General features: G+C 54.3%; 2 protein-coding genes across 3 annotated transcripts; both read right to left on the bottom strand.

Annotated features, from left to right (window-relative positions):
* Window positions 1-8,041: 8,041 nt before the first annotated feature.
* On the bottom strand, window positions 8,042-11,966 carry SPACDR (sperm acrosome developmental regulator). The gene is made up of 3 exons (XM_036904629.2): window positions 10,818-11,966; window positions 10,238-10,564; window positions 8,042-8,507 (listed from the first exon to the last, which is right to left on the bottom strand). The coding sequence occupies exons 1-3, from the start codon at window positions 10,869-10,871 to the stop codon at window positions 8,301-8,303; spliced, it is 588 nt and encodes a 195-aa protein (XP_036760524.2). The 5' UTR covers window positions 10,872-11,966; the 3' UTR covers window positions 8,042-8,300.
* Window positions 11,967-12,109: 143 nt separating this feature from the next.
* Window positions 12,110-22,638, bottom strand: TSC22D4 (TSC22 domain family member 4). Of its 2 annotated transcripts, none has more exons than XM_036904628.2 (5): window positions 22,169-22,618; window positions 20,658-21,703; window positions 18,255-18,421; window positions 13,191-13,239; window positions 12,110-12,774 (listed from the first exon to the last, which is right to left on the bottom strand). In XM_036904628.2, the coding sequence occupies exons 2-5, from the start codon at window positions 21,417-21,419 to the stop codon at window positions 12,565-12,567; spliced, it is 1,188 nt and encodes a 395-aa protein (XP_036760523.2). In that variant the 5' UTR covers window positions 21,420-21,703; window positions 22,169-22,618; the 3' UTR covers window positions 12,110-12,564. The 2 variants fall into 2 exon arrangements, with proteins under 2 accessions (XP_036760523.2, XP_057343301.1); XM_057487318.1 differs by lacking the exon at window positions 12,110-12,774 and adding an exon at window positions 12,793-12,867 and having other exon boundaries at window positions 13,131-13,239; window positions 22,169-22,638.
* Between the last annotated feature and the right edge of the window lie 1,321 nt (window positions 22,639-23,959).

Here is a 23,959-nt window from a genome sequence, read left to right as displayed (position 1 = left end):
GAGAGCGGGCACGGGGAAGACAGGATAACACAGAGAAGACAAGTAGTGACTATAGCATCTTACTATGCTGATGAACAGTGACTGCAATGGGGTATGTGGTGGGGACTTGATAATGGGGGGAATCTAGTAACCACAATGTTCATGTGATTTTATATTAATGATACCAAAATAAAAAAAAAAAATGAGGTGTCTACATCAGTGGTTGCTCAAATTAGTGTGCATCAGAATTTCCTGGAGGACTTATTAAACACAGAATGCTGGGATTCACAGCAGAGTTTCTGACTCAGTAGGCCTGGAGTGGGGCCCCAGAAATTGCATTTCTTAGCAGCTCCCAGGTGGTGAACCACAGCTGGTAAGTGGTAATGCCTCAGTCTACCCCTGGGTCTGTCTGACTGCCCGGGATCTTACCCACAACCCCTAGCACTTCCTAACCTGCAAGTGGTAGATGGCATGAAAGAGGCCTTTGGACAAACACGTGTTGGTGACAAGCGCTCCCAGCTGGCAGACTTGTGTTCAGTCTAATATCACTGACCATGGGATCTTGGGGGAGTTACTTAAGCCCTCTAAGTCACAATTTACTGATTTGAATAACGGGGGGTGATAGCCTTAGGGCCTAAGGGTTGGTCTGCCTTTAGGACTAAGTGAGATGATAGAAGCAAAGCTCTGCTGACATTATACCCCGTGATGGTGGACATGGCAACAAGAACCGTAGCCGACAGGAGAAGGTCGAGAGAGAGAGGCCAGCTGTTCCCAGACAGGGCACAGGGTTTCATTAGCTTGCTGAGAAGTTGTTTTTTTGTTTTTTAATATATTTTTTTGGTATCATTAATCTACAATTACATGAAGGACATTATGTTTACTAGGCTCCCCCCTTCACCAAGTCCCCCCCACATACCCCTCACAGCCACTGTCCATCAGCGTAGTAAGATGCTGTAAAATCACTACTTGTCTTCTCTGTGTTGCACAGCCCTCCCCGTGCCGAGAAGTTGTTTTAACTAGAAATTAACTGTCCCATGGAACCAGTGTCACCAACGGCCCGCTTCACCACGGTAGGCAGAGCCTGAGTGTTTAGGGGTTCCCGGATACCGTCGGGGCTGAGGGGAGGAAGAGCAGGACCCGCGGTCGGGGGCTCGGGGGTACTCCTTCCTGATCGCGGACGCCACCACAGGGCCTTCCGCGCCCCCGCCGCCTCCGCACGGCCAAGGGAGGCGGGGCGACAGGGCAATGGCGTCGCGCGGCAGTACCTGCGTCCGCGCGCCGCAGCGCCACCTGGAGCCCAGGGCCGCGAGGTGACGTGTCGGCCGGGTTCGCTAGCTCGGTGGCCGCCGGGCTGGCCCTCCACAGGTTGCATCCGGCGCTTGGTGCCCTCGGGCTGGGCCTGTCCCCACCCGCACCGGCCCCGAGGAGGGAGGGAGGACTAGACCGGGGGCGGAGACGGAAGAGGCCCTGGCGCTCCAGACAGCGGGCTAATCCCCCTGCCCCACTGGTGGGGTCGGGACTGAGCAGGTGTCCAGATCCCGCACGCACTCCCTTCATTGTGTAGTCCTCCTCCCCCTTCCCCAGTGACTTAAAGGTAAAGTCCTAATTCCTTCCCTCTCCAGCGTTAATCCCCTCCCCCACCCAAGGGGAGCTCTCAGCCCCCCACGATGGAACTTTCAAGGACTCAACGTGCTTTCCGTGACTTTCTTCCAGGGCAGCCTCTGGGGCAGGGGCCCCTCCATCAGACTCATTTCAGGTCAAAATATACATTTCCAGACCCTACCTCAGTCCCAGGCTTTGAGGCCATGAATCTGTATTTTTAGCAAGCTCCCAAGTGATTCTATATCCTAAGCTTCAGAGTCGGTCAAAATCTCATTCAGCGTGGTAGTGGTTCTCAGATTTTAGCGGGCTTGTTAAAGCAGATTGCTGGATCCCACCCTCTCAGTTCCTAAGTCAGTAGGTCTGGGATGGGGCCTGAGAGTTTGCATTCCTACACGTTAGGGATGTTGATATTTGTGGTCTGGGACCACACTCTGAGAACTTCTTTAATACATGTAGGAGAAGAGCTATGCACCTGTTCCCAATTCACTGGGCACCAAGTCCTGCACAAGGCACTTCACATCCATACAGACATATCAAAAAAATATTCACTGTATTTCCCAGATGAGGAAAGTAAGAGTCAGACAGGTTAACTCACTTATTCAGGAAGAGTAGGATTTGAACCCAGGTCCTCCTGAACCCAAAGGCTGCATTGGCTGTGCCTCCTGTGTCCTGCTAGTTATCCCCTCCCAGAGGCTTAGATTATCTCTAGAAGTCAGCTAGGCAACTCCCTGAAGCCTGAGAAGGTGCAGGGTAGGGCTTTGAAGTCTCCCACATTCCTGGGTTCAGGTGACTGACTTTGCTAGGTGCCAGCCTCTCTGTACAGAGGGCTCACAAGGAAGGGACAGAGAGGCCAATTCCTGGCACGGTGCTGATCCCTGGGTCCTTTGCTTCCACTAACGTTGGGAGTGGAAGGTCCCCTGACTTCTTTCTGATTGGCTCCAGAGTTTCCTGGACCCATTACTGGGAACTAGGAGCCACTTCAGTGCCGCAGGAAGAGCAGGGTGGAGGCAGGACCACCGAGTCCTGAGAGGAGAAAGGAGAGGTGGAGCCTAGGCGCCTCATCAGGGCTTCCTGGAGGAATTGCCCAGACAGGAACCAGTGGAAGGCTGTCCTTAGGGGCAGGGACACACAGGTCAAGCCACAGCTGCAGACAGGGTGGAGAGTGGAGCCGCAGATCTAAGTGGGGCCCTCAGGTGAAGGACAGTGTGGAGGGAAATAACAAATCTAGAGGGCTGTTAGGGTAAGGAGGGCTCCTACCTGTGAATTCCCAACTCCTGTCTACTTCAGACCCCAGTTTGTCCCTTGTCACCCCCAACCTCCATTTCTGTGGTGTAAGCCTGACACAGGGGGTCTGTAGTCCCTGTGGACAGGGCTTATTCTCCTCTGCCTCTTCCTTGCGGCTCCAGCTTTGTGCCTCTCCCTGCTTGCTCCTGGGTCTTTAAGGTCTTCTTGGGGGAAGGAAGCACAGTTGGGAAGCCAGAGGCAGGACCCCAAAGAGAGTCTGAACCCTGAAATACATCTGGTCTCACTAGGTGAACAGCCCAGGACCGATTAGTCCACACCCACAGAGTCATCCTCCCCTCTCCCAAACATCCATTGAGCGTCTATGCCTGCCAGGCACTGAGCTGAGGTAAGCCCTGGGACCCGGCCAGAACAAAGCCCGCGGGACTAGCTGGGCGGGATTCAGGATAGTTGGAGAGATCTGAAGGAAGACTGTCAGCAATCCCAGCGAAGAATGTGGAGGAGCAACTTTCAAAACAGAAGAATCAGCATTTGCAAAGGCCCAAGGGGAAGAGGAGATAAACTGAAACTAGCCAGCCGCAGTGGAAGGGAAACCCTGAGAGATGAGGCCAGGCCAGTGGGCAGGGACCACAGCCAGGAGCTGAGGTAAGGAGTTTGGATTTCATCCTAAATGCTACAGGACTCTGAAAAGATCTTAAATGGAGAGATGATATGCTCCAAGTTACACTAAAAAAAGATTCACTAGCCCCATAAAAATTCTGGAAAATATATCTGCATGGTAAAAGAAGAATATGAAATAACTCCATTAACTTAAAAGGGAACACAGACTTAAATATGTAAAATGTCAAAGTATAAAATAGAGAACAGAAAGAAAAACATAGGAGAAAATCTTCGAGACTTAGGGCTAGGTGAAGGGTTTTCAGCCTTGACACCAAAGGCACAATACATAGAAGGAAAAAGGGATAAATTGAACTGACTCGGAATTAAAAACCTGTACTCTGTGAAAGTCCCTCCTATGAGGATGAAATGACAGCTATAGACCAGCAGGGTATATTTGCAAATGGCATACCCAACAAAGGACTCATACACATCTAGACAATATTTTCTAAAAAGCTCTCCAAACTCAAAAATTAAAATTAAAAACAATCCAATTAGAAAATGGGCAAAACATGACATTTCCCTAAAGAGGATACATCAATGGCAGTTATGTGAGCAATCATGAAAAAGATGTTCAGCAGCATTAGCCATTTGGGAAATGCAAATTAAAACCAGAATGAGATATCACTACACACCTATCAGAAGGGCTAAAATAAAAAATAGTGATAACGCCAAAGGCTGAAGAGGATGCAGAATAAGTGGATCACTCTACACATTCCTGGTGGGAGTGTAAATGGAAACGAGTGTGGCAGTTTCTTACAAAACTAAACAGGTACTTACAATATGACCCAGAAATGGCACTCTTGTACTCTAACTAATCTCAGTCTTGCCACTGCTGGGAAGATGGGAACAGGTTGAAATATAGCTAGACCCCCAGAAATACGTACAGGCACATGCATCTGTGTGCATTCAGCTGGACATACACCCTGTCTGCATGTCTGGGAATAACTCTGAGGTCAAGGCCTTCATGCCCGTGCCCAGCCCACTGTAGGCTCAGGGCTGGCTCTCCTCTGCCAGGTCTCAAATACAAAAGTAAATGAGGCTGAAGAGAAGAGGGGCATGGGTGAAAAAAAGAACTGGTGTCCAGGACTGGGACTTTGTCACTGGGTTCAAAGGCTTAAACCCTTTGGTTTACATGGGTCAGCTCTCTCTGTGGCAGCTCTGGACTGTTAGGAAGCAGGGCTAAGGGAAGTTGAAGGTACCAGGTGTCTGGGAACCCTGAAGCCTATGTGGTGGATAAAGGAAGCACACGACCCACACTGGAACCACTGAAAGCTGGCAGGGAGCAGAGCAATCGGTTGCTTCAACACATCAATTTACCAGAAGAGCCTGAAGCCCAGAGAAGGAAGGGACTTGCCTGAGTCCTGCAGTAAGTAAAGTGCTCTGTCATGTGCTCTTCCATCTAGCTACCTGCTGTACATGGCATTCTTTGTCACATCCACAATGGCATTCCCTCCATAATACAGCTGATGGGAGCAGGCATCCCACACCCTAGGTGAAAGTTTACTTCCTGTGGCATTCAGCACTGTTTTAGGGAATAGTCATCATAAACAGTAAGTCTTAACCATTATCATAATAAGAACAGATAACATTTATTGAGTCCTTATGTTGTGCCCAGCATCATTTCCTTGATCCCCATGACAACCCTGTCATACAGGTACCTACTACTGGCCCCATTTTACAGATGAGGAAACTGAGGCTCAGGGAGGTTAACCAATTTACCCAAGGTTACACATCCAGGAAGTGTTAGCTTAAACCACTTCCCATGCTCTTAATTACTGCATTTCACTGTTGCATCCCAAGTACACTGGTAAACAAATAAATATAATTCCAGATACCATACAGTACTATGAAAAATGAAGCATGGAGAGACATAGAGGATGACTGAGATAGTGGGTCTCCCATGATCTCTAGGTCGGGTGGGCAGGGAAAAAGTTTGTGAACAAGTGTGACATTTGTATAGAATCCAAACTGGCAAGAAGCCCCTATGCCAAGATCTGAGAGAAGGGCACTTTAGACAAAGGGAACAGTTTGGATTTTTTCCAAGGCCGATGGAAAGCCATTGGAAGGTTATAGCAGGGGAGTGACATGTTTTGCTGTGTTGGTGGAGCAGGAGAAAATAATTGAGATTTCAGGAAATCACACGATGATGGGGTGGGGGTGTCAGGGCAGGCAGCAGGGGCCTCTGGGACCGGCCTCTCATTTTGCTCCCACATTCCCAGGACCCCCTTTCTAACACGGTGTGTGGGTTTTGAAAATAAAGAAGAGCCCTAGTCCCAGCTAAGTGCACCCACAGCCCTCTCATGAGGTAGAGCAGCTCTGAGGGAGGGAAGGGCCTGTGGTCTGATGGGGATGGGAGGGGAGGTCATCCAAGGTGGGACATTTTTACTGAAGATTGTCATCAAGAGGTAGATTTCCCCAGGCATCACTGTCTCCCACTGCTCTCTCCCAGAAGAGGGCAGGGTAAGACCTTACCCCCAAATCTCTACCCCATGAGATCCTCCATGCTTCTCCCCCTGTTGAGAAGTTCTTCCTCATGGTCACCAGGGCTCTGGGCTGGATTACTTAGGATGGGGACAGAGGAGGTCACCTGGGTGCACTGAGACATCGGAAAAGCAAGTTCTGTGGCCTTTCCCTTTCCACTCCTGCCCTTTCTCTCCCACAAGTCTCCCCGCCCTGTTTTGCCTCACCTGGGCAGGACTCCCTCCTGTCTGCTGGGCAGCGACGGGTGGGAGGTGCCAGCAGCTCCTTTAGCTGCTAGCTGAACTCACCTTCTTGCTCTCCTCCCACTCCCAAGATGCTGAAGAAGCCCATACAAATGAGAGCAGTTTTCCTTCCCACAAGCCCACAGCCTCAAGCCCAGCTTGGCTCCTGGATGTGCAGCTGCATACAGGCCATTTACAAGACCCTTGGGGACGCCCAGCCTTCACTCCATCCTGTCCTCTTCTCACTGAAACCATGAAGTCCCCAGCATGAAAAGGAGCCTGTCTCTCAGGACCTGGACAGGCTGATCTGAATCTTACAGTGAGGCACTCCTGTATAGCTCTGGGACCCTTTAACTTCTGGCTTCCCAGGACACAGACCCAGCACCAATGCTGTTCGGTCCCGGAATGGTTCCTGGTACACAGGGAGATGGGATGAGTTGGTCCTTGAAAGACTCAGAAATGAGCTGTGTATCAGTGTGCTTTGAGGCCCCACCTGAAATCAGGCTTCGACTTCAGATTCAACTCAGGACTGATTCCCAGAGAAGTCACTTCATTCATGTATTGAACACCTGCTGTGGAACATGTATGTGTGTGTACATGTCGCATGTGTGTTAATGTCCTTCATGAGCTGGACTCGTAAACCAGCTGAATGAAAGCTGCATGACCTTATTAAACATGACCTTTCTGTCCCTTGGTTTTCTCCTCTAAAAAATGGAAATGGTAATACATCATAAAGCTGTTGTGAGAATTAGAACAATAACAAATAATAAAAATAATTAGTAAATAAATAATAGTAATAATAATAAAAACGGTAGCTGCTTTAGTAAGTGGTGGGGGTGATATTGTTGTGGCTGTAAAGGTGGAGGTGCCCTGATAGCGATAGGCTCAGGGTGGCAGAGCTGAGACTGGGCAACCCCGTGCTCCAGTTTCTTGGAAGAGGCCACCAGATTCCTACCTATGGGGCCCAACTCCCCCAGAGCTGCAGAGGCTGTTTGCTGACTTCCCTAGCGAACTGAGTGCTCCCAGCAAACCACCCGTTGCTCCTCACTACCCCCAGTTTGTTTGCACCCACCACCAGCTACTCCCTACTAACCTCTCTGGGAGCAAGTCCTCAGTGCAGCAGTGTGTACCCTCCCGGGGCCTCTGCTGCCACCCCAAGCTCTGTGAACCCTGAAATGTATATGAATTCTGCTGGCTTGTAAAAAAAAAAATAGCCCTGCTTTTCCTTAGGGAACCTCTGTGCCTCCACATGGCCTGCAAGAGCACAGGCTAACACGGAGAGCAGCCTTGTGGGTCCAGACTTGCCTCTTGCTGCTTCTGTTGCCTCCCCATCAACGTCCTCTCCCTCCCGACCTGTCACGGCAGGAGATCCTATAGGTGTGGGTTCTGCAGTTCTCAGCAGGGCCTGAGCGCGCCTGGCCTACCCATGCGCGGCCCCTGGAGGCTGGAGTGTCTTCAGGCCCCCTGACCCAAGGCCAAGGGTGCCAGAGAGGCAGGGCAATGGGCTGGCTGCTGGAGGTGGGCAGTTTCTAGCGATGTCTTCTTGGCTGTTGTCCATAGCCTGTCTGTCTGTCTATCTGGTAGGACTGCAGGAGAGAGCTCAGGCCACAGACATGCGCACAGCACATCCTTGAGAAACTGGTGCTATTGGGGTCCCTATGAGCTGGCAGGGTTACCAAAGGCAGATAAGCCCCTGGAAGTGCGTGTGGGCCCAGGGCCAGAACCTGTTGATTCCCCCGGCTCCAACAGGCCCACAGGTTATTTCCACACAGATTTAGGCCAGCACCTTGGGTGCCCCTCCCTGCCCCACCCAAGTTCCCCTCATTGTCTCTGGCCACCCACAGACACAATCTGCATTTACTCTGAAATAGCTGATCTTTATTTTCCAACAATTTGGTAATTTTTTTTACAGATTGAATACATGGAATGAAGAGGAGTATGGGGGCCCTGGCTTGGTCTTGGGCCTCCAAGGAGAGGTAACAGTATGAAACTTCTCCTCATCCACAACTCTCGGCTTGCTGCCCTAACCTCTCCTATCAACCTTACCTAAGAGTGAGGTGGGGGCTTTCTGAGGATGTGGGGCTCCCCCCTAGAGGGAACTCCAGATATCCTGTTTCAGGCATGGAACTGGGCAGGGTGGGGGCCGGTGGGGGCCTGGTTGTGGCGCCGCCACCGCCTCTCCTGCCTGTGGGCCAGCTGCCGCAGTTGTTTCCGAATGGCCCACAGCACCAAGTACACTTGCCACAGCATCTCAGGCTCCGGTGACTCCAAAGGGGACCGGGTCCTCATTTGGGAGCTAAGTGAGGTAGAACTCACAGATGACTATCAAGAAGAGAGATGTACACAGGTAAATAAATTGATCTGGGAAGAAACTGCTGGTGGGACCACCTGCAGATAAACAGCAAAGGCTGGTCTAGCTCCACCTCTTCCTTCAGGCCTCAGCTCAGGCACTGCCTCCCCCAGGAAGCCTTCCCAGGCTGCACTAGGTGTTCATTGTCTCTGCTTCCTCTTCCTTGAATGAATATGTATTTCATACATTATTTGTTCTGTGGACTCATCTGTTTTCAACACCAAAATGAAAGCTTCGGGAAGACCTGGACCATGTCTGACCCACCTTTGAATCCCCACTAGGGTTTCATGGAGCGTGTGTTAAAATCAAGGACAGAATGACACTCTGACCTCTGTCTCCAGCCTTAGAGCTCCCTCCTGACCTCCAGGCCTGTAATCTCCCTGCCTCCAAGATGTCTCCATGCAGGTGTCCCACCAACATCTCAACTCATCTCGTCCCAGTGCCCTAAATTCTTCACTTTCTCCCAAGTCAGCTCTCCCTCCTCCTTTCTCCATCTCTGCAAATGGCTCCAGCCCACCGTGACTTCTCTCTCCCTCTGCTCTGTCATTCAGTCAACCACCAGCACAACAATTCTACCCCCAGCACTGTCCAGAACATCTTTCTCTCTCTTGGCTGGAGATATTGCCCTTTTATAACCAACTTATCCCACCCCCAACAACCCTACCTTGCAATTCCTGATAACAACAAACTCGCGTAATTGGGTCTCCTTGTCTATAATTTTGTTATTTCAAGAATGGTCTATAATATAAATGGTGTATGATATAACCATACAGTATTTAACCTTCTGGGATGGGGTGTTTTCACTCAAGCATAATTCTCTTGAGATTTATCCAAGTTGCTGCATATATCAATAGTTTGTTCCTTTGTATGGCAGAAGTAATCCATGGATATATGCAGTTTAAGCATTCTCCCACTGAAGGACATTTAGGTTGGTTTGGCTACTATAAATAAAGCTGCTATGAACATTCATGAACAGATTTTTGTGTGGACATAAATTTCATTTGTCTAGGAGAAATGCCCAGGAAGACAGTCACTGGTTCATATGATAATTGCAAGTTTGTATGAGAAACTACCAAACTTTTGCCAAGGGGCCATACCATTTTACATTTCCACCAGCAATGTATGAGTGAGGGTGAGCTTGCTAAATCAAAATCTGACTGTGTCACTTCTCCATTCCAATGTCTGCAAAGACTCCCATTGCTCTTATGGTCAAATCCAAATTCCACAACTGGCCCCCTACTTTCCTTGTACAAGCATGGCCCTCGGCCCCAGGACTGCCCAAACCCATCACCTTGGGCCAGCACCCCACATCTGCTATTCTCTGTTCATGGACTGCCCCCCCTACTCCCTCTACTTCCCTGTAGTCCCCCACTCCACCCCAAGCCAGGCCAAATCCTTCAGGTCTCAGCTTCACCCTCTCTTCTGCTAGGAAGGCCTTTCTTGACTCCCTGGGTCTAGATTAGATGCCCCTTCCCTGGGCTCCCACAGGCCCCTAGATGCCCATGTCAAGCTCTATGATATTGAACCAAAAATGCTATGAGTTTGTCTGTAAGCCCCTTCAGTCTGGGTGAATCTTGCTTCACTGTGGGTGCCTGGCACTTATTACAGGCACATGTCGAACAAGTGGACAGAGGGAGCAATGAGCCATGGGGAATCAGGGAAGATGAGAGGACTGGTGGGGACAAGGGGGTGTGGTACTGACCTTCCCACTGCACATTTGCCAGCCAGACTGCAGGGACGAGATCATAAGCAAGGAGACAGACTTGATGGCCAACCAGGGCAGCTGCAGCACGGACCAGCCCCCATGACCCAGCTCCACCTCAGCTCCACCTGTTGTCTTAGCCAACGTGCCACAGGGATCAGCCACCTGCGGGGACTCATCCGTGTTGAAAGTCTTAGACTCTTTGGAGGGTTCAATCAACTCTAAAGTCTCAACCACGTTGGGGGTCTTCTCCAACTTCAACATGCTTTTCTTGGAGTCAGGGCATTCTGAGACGATTGGCTTCACTTTGTGTTTCCAGAAGAAAATCTAAGAATCAAGACAGGGAGAGGAGAGACAGAAGAAAGGGGCAGAGCAGAGAGGAGAGTTGGCAGAAAGGAAGGCATGGAGGGGAAGGGGCAGGGAGTGTACCAGCCTCCTCCCCACCTCCCTACCCCTTACCTCATAGGAGGCTGTGAGGGAAGGAGGCCAAGAGAGGTGAGCATTTGTGTGACCTAAAGGTCACAGGTCAAAACCTCGCACCCCAGCATGTCATGAGGAAGGGGTAGTCTCTGAAACTCACCCAGAAAGTAATCTTTTGCCAAATCCATCGGAAGAACCTCATGGCCCTGGCCATTTCTCCCGATACACAAGCACCAAGCAGAGGGCAATACCAGCATTTGGTAGAGTTAGGGGGAGGGAGACAGGCTGTAGGCCAGTGGCCACCACCTAAGGGAGCTCTCAGGAGCTTCAAGCAGAGCAGTGAAGAAATAGGAAAGCTTCCCCCAACAACTCATCCTAGGGCTTTCCTCCCCTCCCTGAGACAGGGAGAGGAATCAAAGTGGATGAGAACCCAGAGGGAGGGAGAGTTCTAGCCCATTGTGAGAGCTACCTGGCTGACCCCAACTGCCCCCACCCCAGGCCCTTCCAGGACCCCTGGAGCCAATCCCTGAGCCCTGCATGCACCCTGGGCCCCTCCTTCCTCCAGATCCGCGGAAGGAAAACTACTTTTGTGGAGCGCCTGGTGCTCGCTGGGCATTTTTCATGTATGATGTCACAGAACCCTCACTGCAGCCTTTCAGGCAAGTATTACTGTTGGTGCCACTTTACCCGTGAGGAAGCTGAGATTCAGAAAAACCAGAGAACTGCCCAAAGTCATAAATCTAGAGAGCTATAGGGCTGGAGTCCAATCTGGGTTTGTCCCAGTATCTGGCTCTCCATGGGTTTCCTCTAGCTCTCTAGCTTGGGGTGAGGGTCCTTCTGAGCCAAGGCTGCTGCTTTTCCCCCTTCCCACTAGATGGGGTCCGTCTCTCTAGCCGCCTCTTCCGCCTGGGACTGGATGGGAGCCAGCCAAGGCTGACAGGGAGGGGCCTGCTCACCCACAGGGCCCGTCCTCAGCCAGCTGGGGGTGTAAGCCATGGAGGCTGGCCAGGCCTTGGTAGGGCACTATGTGCCTGGGGAGCCTGGCCCACACCCAGCACTGAGACAAGGGGCCCATTCAGGGCCCCCTGCCCCGCCCCCAAGAGCCACCCGGATCCAGCCGGCAGAGGGGACACGCTGGGAAGCTGGGAGTGGGTCTTGCACAATCACCAAAGGCCTCATTGTTTCCGTGTGTCCCCCAACCCCCCAGCACATGGGCTGATGCTCCCCCGCAACCTTCCCCAGCCTCGCCTGCCCCTTCCCAGGACCCAGGCCACTGGCTCCCTTTTCCCGCATCTCTTTTGACCACTCTGTCTGAGCCACATGGAACCTGGCCTTGCCCCCTCTGGACAAGATCTCCAGCGGAGCCCATGGCCTCAGTCTTTCTCCTGACAATGGAAACTGATGGTGCAGGCGCCCCATCTGGACACAAGCAATGAGATGCCAACCTCAAGATTCAAGTTTCTTCGGTTTTAATTATAATTATTATTTTAATAACAACCTGAATCCAAGAACTTCCAGATATTGTCCATATTCCCTTCCCTGGGCAGAGGAGAGGGGGCACTCTGAGGGAAGAAGGTGGATATGGGGTGTCTGCCAGGAAGCCTCCAACTCTCCAGCCATCTACTGCTGGGGGTCCCAGAACACTGACACCCAGGGAAGGAGGAAGAGGGCCTCACCTAACACCCCATCCTGAAGCCCCCTTCATCAAGGCCTAAGGATCCCCAGCCCAGTCCCTGGGCATTATGGGGAGATGGAGGAAGGGTAGGGGGACAGGCCAATTCTGAGCCTTCAACTCCCATCCCTGGGGACCAGGGGACATTAAAGCTGCATAGGAAGAGGGGGCAGGCAGCTGGCAAGGCCTGACAACTGTGGCAGCCCCCAAAGGCACATTGTGAGGGAAGGGAGGCTCAAACAGAGGGCCCATTGGGTGCAGAGGGCCCAAGCCGTGGGACCCCCGAGGAGGGCAGTTGGGCCAGCTGCTCAGGACTGGCCAGGGCCCGCAGCAGTCCATTTTCCTGCTCCAACGCAGCATTCCGTTCAGCCAGGTCTCTGATCTGCTCCTTCAGCACCTCCACCTCCTCCCGAACCGCAAACATGAGGTGGGACTTCACCAAATCCTGGTGCCCGGGGACAGGCAAAGTGTCAGGGTCCTAGGCCACCCCAGTCTCATCCCCCGTCCAATGTCTTGACAGCCCAGGTGTGAGATTCCCCTGCTCTCAAACAATGAGGGGCCAATGAGGAAGAGGCAAAGCAGGGAAGGGTGGGGGCCACGGATGCCAGAAAGAGGCAAAGTCAAGGCTCAAAGACTAGATGGGGGCTAGGAACCATGCCAGGACCAAAGGAAGTCAAGGATTCTGGTGGAGACAGGAGGGGGAAAACCCAAGGGAACCTAGCCAGGAGGGTAGGGTAGCTGGGAGTTAGTACTGCCTAATGAGGACAGCAGGGATGGGGCAGCAGGACAGCTAAAGGATACAGGGGCCTCGGCATCAGCACATGAGCCAGGACTTCCTGGGACCAAGATGGCTTCTCTTACCATGGCTTTTTCAATCTTGTTGTCAATGCCAACGAGGCTTCCGGAGCCGCTGGAAAGACACAGGGAGACGACGGGTGAGGAAGAAGAGCAGATGCCAAGCCAGGTGTCTGGACATCCCAGCCAGCTACTTTCCAGGAGCTTCTCAGAGAAGATTCTGGCCTCCTCCCCAAGCCTGGTGCACGGCAGCCTCCCACCCATGCCCTGCCTGTACCTGTGACAGTAGAGTATCAAGGACAGGAGGGTTTTGTCCATCCCCCGGCAGGGTGAGGGTCGCTGCCCAGGTCCCCCCAGGCCCCTGTGGGGTGAGGGTCCAGATGCCCCTCGGATGGGAGATGCCCCTCGAGGGGAACAAGGAGAGGAGACACAGCCTCTTTTCCGGGGAGGCCCCGGAGCCATCCCTACCACTCGGGTCTCATACGATGACACCAGGGACTTGACAGAGACTCCTGGCTGGGCCATCCCCAAGAGGAAAGGGTCCTCAGGACCCCCCAAGGAAGATGGTTGTTCAGAAGGACTGCCTGGGGGGCTCAGAGCCCCCCGGGGCAGAGCGGGGTCTGGCTGGTGCCAGGCAGGCAGAGAGGAGACAGTGCCTAGGGGGTGCTGGTCTGAAAGATATACACCGCCCCCCAGGGCAAAGCCTGGCTGCTATTGGCTCCTGAGGGACACGGGGACCCCCTCCCACAGACTCCACGGTGGGCGGGAATTCCCAGGAACGGTCAGTGCCAGTGTCCCCTTCTCACCCTGGCACCAATCCCAGAGTGCAGGGAAGGGGGCCGGCAGAGGGAAGTCAGCTGGTGGGCTGACTCAGGGGAGGGCTTGTGGGGCCAGAGGCCTGGGTGGGAAGGGGTGTAGAAGGTGAGGGAGAGCCTAGCCCTGGGAAGATGACCCCATCCTACCCCCTCTGGACTAACACAGCCAACCTCAAGGCCTCAGCTACTCCAAGCTGAGATGGAGGATACTTCCGGTGCTTTGTCCTCTTCCTTAGACTGTGAGCACCCCGCAGACACAAAGCCCACATCCCGGCACCGCCTGGGGCCCAGCCAGAAGGTCCCCCATCTCCCATGGTGAAGGCAAGAAGGAATGGGAAAGGTTACCAAGGCAACAGAAACTGCCCAGAGCCCTGAGATAAGTATAGCCTCTGGCACTGGAACCTGAGTCTGGGGTCTGAGGTCTTGGAGGTAACAAGGGCTTAAGAAGAGGTGGGAAAGTGAGGCAGGTGGGACATGGGGAATAGGAGCAGGGGCTTTGAAAAACCCTCCGAGGGATACAGGGAAGGGACAGAGGTCTGGCTGCAGTTTGTTAAGTGGCCACCAGAGGTCGACTCAGGCCTGGCTCAATGGTCCCCAGGGCCAGGCTCTGGGTCCCAGAACCCGGCTTTCCCCCAGGGCCCATCTCTGGTCTCTTGGTGGCCCAGAGCCTGCACAGGCCTTCGTGCCCTGCCCTAGCCACTCAGACTCCTTTCCCCACAGCTCAGGCCTCACGCTCCCGCCTCATGCCACAGCTCATGACCCATCCCCGTCCAGCTTCTGCCTTGGCCACCTCAGTCCCAGGCCAGCCCTCCAGCCAGGGCCCTTGTGCTTCAGGATCACCCACCCTGGCCTCCAGGCCCCAGCTTTGCCCCTCAGAGTCAGTGGCCCCAACATGCTGCATCCCATGTGCTTGCACCCTCTTTCTCCTGGCTGTCAATCCCAACTTGCTTCCCCGTGGGGGGAATTAGCCGTTCAATTCAAGGTGACCTTTGGATGAGGCCCTGCAGCCAGGAAGGGAGCATGAGAGCTGGGAATTTTCCACTCCCCATCCAAGCTCTGGGTGCAGAAGGCGCTGACAGGTGGAGTAACTAAGGGGGTGACCAGGCCTGAGAGAGCAGAACAGGGTAGGGTGGGGTAAGGATACATATGACTTCTGGAGTGTGGGGGGAGAAGACAAATTTAAGAGTGGAGAATCAAAGCAGTTTTCAAGCTATTTCAATCTGAGACACCTGGGTGGAGACTGGGCCACAACAGATCCCTGTCTTCCCACCCCTAGTACACACATACACACAAAGATCAAAGAGGGGCAAATTCACAGGAATAGGAACACTGGCCTTACTTGGCGGACACTCAGGTAAAGATGCCAAGTAAGTTGTTCATTCTTGCCAGAAATAAATAATACATCAATAAACATTTCTTAGCTGATAAATCACTATCTCCTGTTTGTCTAGTGTTGGCGAGTTTCTGACAGCATTTTCCACTGTCACCTTCTAACATTAACACTTCAAGGGACCAGGACTCTGGCTGGCAACCCAATCCCTCCCTTCAAGAACCCCCTAAGTGAGGGGCTGTGGGCACCGTTCTGGCATTCCTAGGCAGGGTCAGGAGCAGGAAGCTTGAGGTTGGCTGGGTGGGATCAGCCCTGACCACAAGCCCAAAGGAGACTGGGTAAATCAGAACAAAATGCTCCCTTCTTTAAGACACTTACTGCCATCTTCCAAAAATTGTCATGACTTCAAGTGTCAAGTGACTTTAAATGCAAGTGGTGTTCTCTGGAGTTGTGCAGTGCATGATATGCACAACTAGAGATGCCAGCCCAAAGGACTTTTGGGTCCTGGGGCAAGGACACCTCTAGAGGCTGGGCTTCCTTTTTGAAGGGTCAATGAAATAGCCTCAAAATGAGGATAAGATGAAGCAGCAAGACATCTGGGAGAGGTGGGAAGGTTCTTCTGATTTTGAGGACAAGGACCAGCCCTGCTCCCTTGCTGTGTTCTGAAGAGCCCGCAGGGGCTGGGCCAGAGGCCAACAAAGTAGCATCCGGCTGCCCTGTCTACACTCCCTCCCGGATCTGTGGTGCCTTTGGGGTGGAGCTGAGCTGGGAGGCTGGGAAGACCGGGAGGTGAGGGGCTAGGCTCCTTGCCCAGCTTGAGAGAGCTGTCCCTGCCCCTCTCCTGCAGAGAAAGGGCATCCTAGAGATGGTTGCTGCCTCCTCTTCTCTTGCGACACAAGCATCCCAGTAGGAGAATGGAGACAATGTGGCTTTGGGGTTAGACCCAGGCTCAGAAGGTAGTCCTGGCACTTATTAGCTGGGTGCCCTGGGGCAAGTTTTCTAAAACCTTCCTCTCCTCAGTCTTAGGTTCCTCTTCTAGAAAGTGGGGATCACAGAGTTGCTTTGGTGAGGTAAGAGGCAAGACCTGACCCAAAGAAGATACTGGATAAACAAATGTACTCTTTCTTTCCCTGGGATTCATTCCCTATAATGCCTAGACCCCTGTTCACTCATCCACCCATCCACCCTCCCATCCATCCACTAATTTAAGTACCTTCCAACTGCCAGGCCCTGTTGGGGACATGAAGGTTCTTGTTACCCAGAGCACATGAGCAGTCTGGATTCACCAGGCACCCTCTGTTCTCCCATCCCAGATTCTGGGATTGGCCAGGCATCCTCAATCCCATGTAGGATCGAGACATTTTATACCCTAGCCCATTTTCCCTCATGAAAGGGAAGTCCCATGCCCCACAGACTTGGTTCTTCTGCCAGCTCCGGGCAAACCAGAGAGGTGAGGTGGGGGTTACATGTCCCATTCCAGGGGGCCAAGGGGGTGGCCCAGCCCCAAAACACTGGCCCAGCAGGGTGGGGCACAAGGGGCTGGGCGGGGATGTAGCCCCAGAGGCTTGCAGTGGAGCAAGGTAAAGTGGAGGCTGGGAGCCAGACCGGTCAGACTGGGGTGTGTGGAAGGGGAGTGGGACAGCGGGAGAGAAGGAATAAGCCAGAAGAATAGAGCTGGGGAGACTTCTGGAGGCAGAGCCCTCTGAAACAGAGAAAGCAGGAGGCTGGGCTCTGAAATCAACAGGGATCGGGGAGGGACAGGGAGCCCTCAGGACAGGGAACCTCCCAAGTGGAGGGGAAGAGGGTGGGAAGCACTTAGAATAGCAGCGATAGGAGCAGATGACTCTCTGGGCCCTGGCCGAACAGACAGCTCACACATTCCTGGGAGTCTGAGAGCCCAGCAGCGTCCCTGCCCAGCCTGCTGTGTCCCTCGTTCTCCACGCGCCCCTACGAGGCTCCTTGCCCTCTCCCACGGGCTCCCAGCCACCACCGTCTCTGTCCTCCCAGCTCCTTCAAGGCCTCAGGCCCTTTCCTTCCGTGGGACTCAGTCCCGGTTTCTGGGGGTGGAGCCACGTGAGCGGCAGGGTGGAAGGAGATGACTCCCCTCTGGGTCAGGTACCCCCGGCACCCACTCACTCACGGCTAAGCCCCGCCCCTAAGTTCCTTCCAAATAGGAAGTCCCTCCCCCAGAGCCTCAAACAGGAAGTCCCACTCCTCCCTCCAAAATAAAAGTGGCGACTCCCTAGCTCTTCTCCTGGGTTCCTATCAGTCCTCAGACAGAAGGGGAGCAGCCTGGCTATCTGGTTTGCGATTCTGTTCCTCCCTTTTCAGCTTGCTGACATTCCTCTGTTGAAACCTACCCTTGCAACAGGAAGTTCTGTCCACCGACAGGACATATTCTCCCCGCAAGGGCAAACCCCAGCAGATCCTACTCCCCTGCGCCCTTCCAGTGCCCCACTGCCATCCTCCCCTCAGATGGCTGGGTGCTGGGAAGGGCTCAGCTCCCATGATGTTCCTAGCGCAGAGGACAGGACCTTAGGGACATGGTACAAGAGGTCCTAAAGTAGTCTGCCTGGACTATAAGGATGTTGCCTCCAAAGGCAGGAGCCCCAGTCCCCTCCGGAAGGAGAGGGAAATGGGAACTGAGAGACCAACTCCCTATTTTCCTCTCCAGTGCATTTGCCAGTAAGTTATTAGGGTTGGCTACTTGATTGCTAAATCTGCAAAAGCTCTGGAATCTGACAACAATGACTCCCTTCAAACTCTAGAAAAGTCTGTGATTTGACAATCCTAAGCCACAGTGTCCCACTCAGCTCTCCCCACAGAGAGGGAGTGGGTCCCAAATCAACTTGGCCCAGTGGTTATGCCCAGGCTGGGTTCTTTGTTTAAGAGATCCTCTCCAAATCCAACTTGGAGTAAGGACACCTACTAGGCAGTTTCATGTGGCTATCCCAGGTGCTGGGTGGGGAGCTGGAGACCACCTACCTATCGTCATCGCTGTCCAGGTGGCCACTGATGGCCAGCATGGAGCGGGCCAGGCTGAGGCTCTGGGCTGCTGCTGCTCCAAAGGGGTCTGGAGATTTGTGAACCAGACTGGCATCGGGGAAGAAGTAGAGGGCCGGGGAGCTGGGGCGAGGGTCGAGAGGGGGCACCTGGAGGCAGAGAGTTAGGAACCATCACACTGAGTGAGAGAACGGAACCAGCCACCTTACAACTTGCCTAGTAGTCATCTTCCCTCCCCGCCCCACCCCTACTCTCAGGGAGCCCTGCCCCTGAGGCTGCTCTCTCCCCAAGGGCTGGTGAAAGCTTTGTGCAGGTACCAGAGGGAAGCAGAACAGTGCCCATCCTGAGGACGGGATGAGCAGCTTCCAAAAAGTGTCTCATGGAGTATCAGAGAGGGGCTCTGGTCTGATTGCCAATACTCTGCCATCAGCTGAACCAGAGGCTGGTCAGAGTGTGTCTGCCTTCTGTCACCTGACTTCTTAAAGCAACTCAAATGTCACTTCGTCAGAGAGGCATTTCCCCATCATTCAACTAGTGGATTCCACTGAACTGTTACTTACTTTTTTTATAGCACCTAATTTTATCTGAAATTAAAGTATTTTTGCCTCTCTACTGCTAGAAGGGAAGCTCCAGAGGGCAGAGCCTATAGTTTGTTCAATAGCTATTTGTAGAATGAATGAATCCTCAGAAACTGGTCCTCCCCCCTCCCTACATTACCCATTCTAGCCTCTCCTTGCAAACTTCTCAGGACTCAGGTGAAGTCCAGTGCCTGCACTCAGCCTTTGGTGGTGGGGCAGACTGGTTGAAGTGGGGAGGGGGGCCCAGACATGGACCCACTCAGCCCAACAGGTGCTGGGGGGTGGCTGCAAAAGGGCAGGGCCATAGGAACAAGATGCCTCTGTGAGGCCCCAGGAGGCCCCCGCTTCTCAGAAAAGTCAAGAACAGAGAGTCCAGGGCGGTTAGGGGCACAGAGCAGAGGAAGGGGCCCAGGTGGTGCCCTTGGCCCTCCTCCCGGCCTTTCACCTGAGGGAGAAAACACATGGGTGGATATAAAAGGGAGAGAGACTTCGGGGCAGCAAACAGCAACACAAATGCATGCACGCAGGTGGGGATCAGGATGTGGGTGAAGGAAGGGGACTAGGGCACCAACGGGGCAGGGTCTGCAGGCCCAAAGGAAGTTCAGGCAAGGCTCAGGGATAGAGAGAGGTTGTGGGAGGGGGCTTGCTTCGGAAGAGTGAGGGGACAGGGACAGTACAGCAAACAGCACCTTCTCCCCTGAATGAAAGGGCTCAAGAAAAGTAGGTGGGGGGGCAAGCAGGAGAGATGTGAGTTGGAGGCCAGGAGGGGGTGGGGGGACCGGTCCTGACCGGTCCTGACAGGGCCCAGACATCCAGTCCCAGGTTATTTTTACACTGCGGTTTGTGCCCAAGGCCAGGAAGGGGGGAAGTTCTCATCCCCACACTCCCTCCTGCTCTCTTGCAGTCCAAGGTGTTATTTTCTCCTTCAGGACAGATGCATCCATTCCCCACCCCAGGGACCCAGGCATCCTGACCCCAGCCCAGACTCGTTCCTCTTTTGGAGACAGGAAGCAGAAAGAGCAAAGGATTTAACTCTTTCTCAGTTGCTTCCCATGTCTCTTCCACCCATGGTGGCCAACCCCCGTTATCAATCCTGGACAGGCCCACATGCAGGGAACTGAGATGACAACTGTGGGTGGGAAGGGCACACCAGCAAGCCCCCCAGCCTTGTTAATAACCTCCACCACCCAAACCCTCAGGTCAACAGAGAGTCTGGCTAGGGACAAAGCTGGAGCTGGGGCTGGAATGGTGGACAGCAAAGAGAGAGAGACCCCCACTTTTGGGATGGGGCTGCAAAGGAGAGATTTACAGTGGAATGCCTACTTTCCACCCCTCCCTTTCCACCTTGGCAGCTCCTCTCCCAGAAGGCCAACCAGCCAGCCCTGCCTGGGGCCTCCACCCTCGATGCCTAGAGCCAGAAAGGGGTGAGACCAAGACAGAAGGTAAAGGCCAAAGTAAGGGGGCTACATATATATCTGAGATAGATGGGACGGGGCCATATGGAGACGGAGACTTGGGCCAAAGGCAACAAATGAGAAGCCAAAGAGAAGGAAAGAAGGTACATTAGGTTAGAAAGAAGGAGCCCCAGAGAGAAAACAAAGGCCCTGTGAGAAGTAGGAATGGATTTCTGAGTGAGAAGGGAGGAAGAGAAAGGGGCTATCTGACCTGGTCAACAGGTACCCATGGAGCAGGGAGAAGTCCATATGTAGGTAGAGGCAGGGAGGCCCAGGTAGGAGGTTAGGCCAAGGCTGAGATGCGCAAGAAGCACCTCTCAGGTGTCTCCCCAGCCCAAGAACCTAGCTCTTACCTGTCCAATCTCCTCTGGAGCAACCAATTCCATCCTCAGTCGCAGGGATCCATCCTTCGTCCGGGACAGTGGAGGGGTACCGGCTGCTGAACCCCCAGCCTCCACTTCTACCCTCAGGGAGGGCAGAGGAGTGGCAGCCTTGGACGGGCCCGCACTATTCCCGGTCCCAGGCTCTGGGGGACACTGCTGGAGCAGGGAGGCTGAAAGTGGGGGTATCTCCACCTTGGCTTTGCTGGGTTCAGCCAGCTGGCCCAGTCCCCCAGTGAAGGAGCGCGCCTGAGGTCCAGGGGAGGTGGGAGGTGGACGGAGCCAGGAGGTGGGGCCCTGAGACAGGCCGGGCTGTGGAGTTGGGGTGCCAAGGCCCAAGCTGGCCAGCTCCAATCTGGAATCCAAAGATCTGCCCCCAGTGCCCCCGGAGGCCCCTCGAATTCCCTCCAGAAGCCGGCCAAAGCTAGGGGGCTCCAGGTCTCGCTCATAAACATCTACACACGTCCAACGGCCTCTGCGATAAGGCTCTCCCAGGCCGTGGGGCAGCTTCACTACCCGGAAACGGGAGGCAGGGGCCCCAGGCGGCGGGGAGCCATTCCGGGGGGTGCCCTTGCCCCCTGGCTCGGGGCTGGGTTCCCCATTGGGCAAGCGGGGCTGGGGCCCAGTAGAGCATGGCAGGGCAGGGGGAGCTGAGCCTCCTGGGCTCCCTGGGCCCTCATAGTCTGTGGTGACGCTGGTGATTTGGAAACTACTCTTCTTCTTGCCCCCACTCATGATCCCCGGGGTTCTGGACTTGGTCACGTAAGGCGGAGTGGGCGGTGGCTGGGACTCCTTGAAGGGATTCAGGCACCCCTGGAACACGGGGGCCACATGGTAGGGGCATCAGGGCCCCTGGGGATGTCTGGGTCCGACATGGCAGGAGGGCCTTGAGGAAACGGAGAGCTTGGTTGGTGAAGGGAGAACAGGGTGGGGGAGGCGGTGGCTGGGGGTGTAGGGGGAGGCAGGGGCAGGTTTTTCCTGCTGCTGTCGCTGCCGAACTCCAGAGCTGAGTTTGCAAACTGAAAAAAAGAGAACGAGAGAGAGAGAGTGTGTGTGTGTATGTGAGAAACCAGTGGGCAGGCCACCTCCGGGGCTTCCTCTCCGGGGAGCAGAATGAAGGAGGAAGGGGAAACCGCCAGGGACCCAGACACAGAAAGACAGGCCGGCAGAGAGAAGAGAGATCTGAGTGGAGAAGATTGGATCCCAACCGGCACACAGCAGGAGGAGACAGCCCAGACCCACAGCTGGGCACTTCTCGCCTGGGATTCAAACTCACAGGACCGAGGCGCCCCGGGCTGGCGCGGTTGAGGGGAAGGGGGTTTGCAGGGCTCCAGGGCCCTAGCGAACAGGATGAGGCCGCTCCTCAGAGTGGCCCGTCCCACGGAGGCCCCAGCTGGGTCTCCTGGCCCTCTGCCCCAGCTCCCCCATCCCTGGGGCAGGCCTTGCCTCGCTGCCCCAGCGCCCCGCCCAGCCCGGAGCCCTACCTCGGTCTCAGCCAGCGAGCTGGGCCGGGGGTCCGCGCCGCCCAAGATGTCGGGCTGTCCTTTCCCCGGGGCCTTCCGGCCCCAGCAGCGCGGGGGAAGCAGGCAGCGATCAGGGGCTGCCCAGTCCTTTTTGGGGGCCGCACCTCGCCCCGTAAGGCATCTCTGTGGAAAGTTTGCTCTTCAGCAAAGAAGAACCCCCCGCCTCCTTGGTGGAGCCCAGGCGCGGCCTCTGAAGCCCCAGGGGTCTCCGGACTGATGCAGGAGGGGCAGTTCAAACCCCCGATCCTCTAGGTGGTGCACCGTCTGTGGTGGGGGCGCGCGGGTCTCCCAAGTCTCCTCTCGCGTGACGCTGCCGGCTCTCTCTCCGCTCCTCAGCTCCTCTCCGTCCAGTCTCGCTGTCTTTCTCTCTCTGAGCTGTTGACAACCCCCACACCAGGAAGTCCTGCCTCCTCCGGCCTGCTGACTGCTCCTCTCCTCCGCCTCCTCCTTCCCCTCTTCCTCCCTTTCCTCCGCCCTCTCTCCCTCCTGGAACTCCCGGCCAGCTGGCCCGGGGCCAGGCCTGCCACCGACGCCGCTGGTGCAGTTGTGCCGCTGCTCCGGGGCCGCCAACAGGCTCCCTTAAGCCCACACCTGTGGGGCCCTAGCCCGGCTCGTCCTCGGAGGAGGCCGGCGAGGGCGGAGAGAAAGGGGCGGGGTTTGCAGGGAGGCCCGGGAACCCCGTACTTGCAGGCACTCGCTGCTGCCCGCTTAAACCCCGCACCAAAGAGTGGGAAGGAGCTTACAGGAGCTCCGCTGGGGGCTCGCCACAGGTAAGCGCCCGATAAATGTTAGGACGCCGCTGCCGCTCTTATGGTTTTATCTTTGCTAGGTTTCACAGCACCTTCATGAGGAAAGTAGTTATTCTCTCCTGTCCTTACTTTAAAAAGTGGATTATTAGGATAATTTTCAAACTTGCCCCAACGTTGGGAGAATAGTGTAATGAACTCCCAGGTACTCATCACGCAGTTTCCAGTTTTCAACTCACAGCCAATATGTGTTATCCCTTCCCTCCTCCAGTATCTTTTATGTTGTGCTAGAGTATTTGAATCTAATCCCAGGCATTATTCACCTTCTTAGATAAGGAAATTGGGACCGAGGAGAGTCACAAAGGCTGTCAGTCATAGAGTAGGGACATTCCATACACTCAGGTGTGGCCCCTATATGGAGAAACCACGAAGACATGCTCACAGAGGTGCTGGCTTGCACTTTTTCTCTAACCGCTGGTCACGTATGTACAGTCACCCACACAGATGCACCTGAAGAGGAACTCAGCTGGCCAAAAGCCTGGACCCTCCCCTGCCTCTCACCCAATCCTGTCCCTTGCTCAGTAAGGAGAATCCACACTCACAAAGGGCCTACTGTGTGCTTGGTGTGAGAAAATAAACCTCCAACTGCCATTTTCTCTCCCTTTTTTTTTTTTGCACCCCCTCACCCCCACCCTAACCAATATTCTGAGAGGAATTATTTTAGCAAAAGCAGTGTCTAATTAGGCCGCAGCTGTCTTCACTCCCAGGTTCAGAAGGAAATGGATTATAATTAATTCTGGTCAAATGAAACTATACTCCAGGACATTAAAAACCCCTCATATTTGTCCACTTCACAAAGTTATCTCATGGTATCTGAGGCTAACATAGCAGGTCCTGAGGCCTCCCCAGTCCTGAGGTCCAGGAAAGGAAGCAGCCTCCCATGCACCCCTTGCCCCCCATCCCTCTCCCCTCTGGCCTATTCAGAACCAGCCCTGCTGTTCTACCC

The sequence above is a fragment of the Manis pentadactyla genome, chromosome 10, assembly GCF_030020395.1.
Source record: "Manis pentadactyla isolate mManPen7 chromosome 10, mManPen7.hap1, whole genome shotgun sequence".
Classification (NCBI taxonomy): Eukaryota; Metazoa; Chordata; class Mammalia; order Pholidota; family Manidae; genus Manis; species Manis pentadactyla.
Note: the sequence above shows the minus strand (reverse complement) of the source record. Positions and strands in the feature narration are given on the sequence as shown.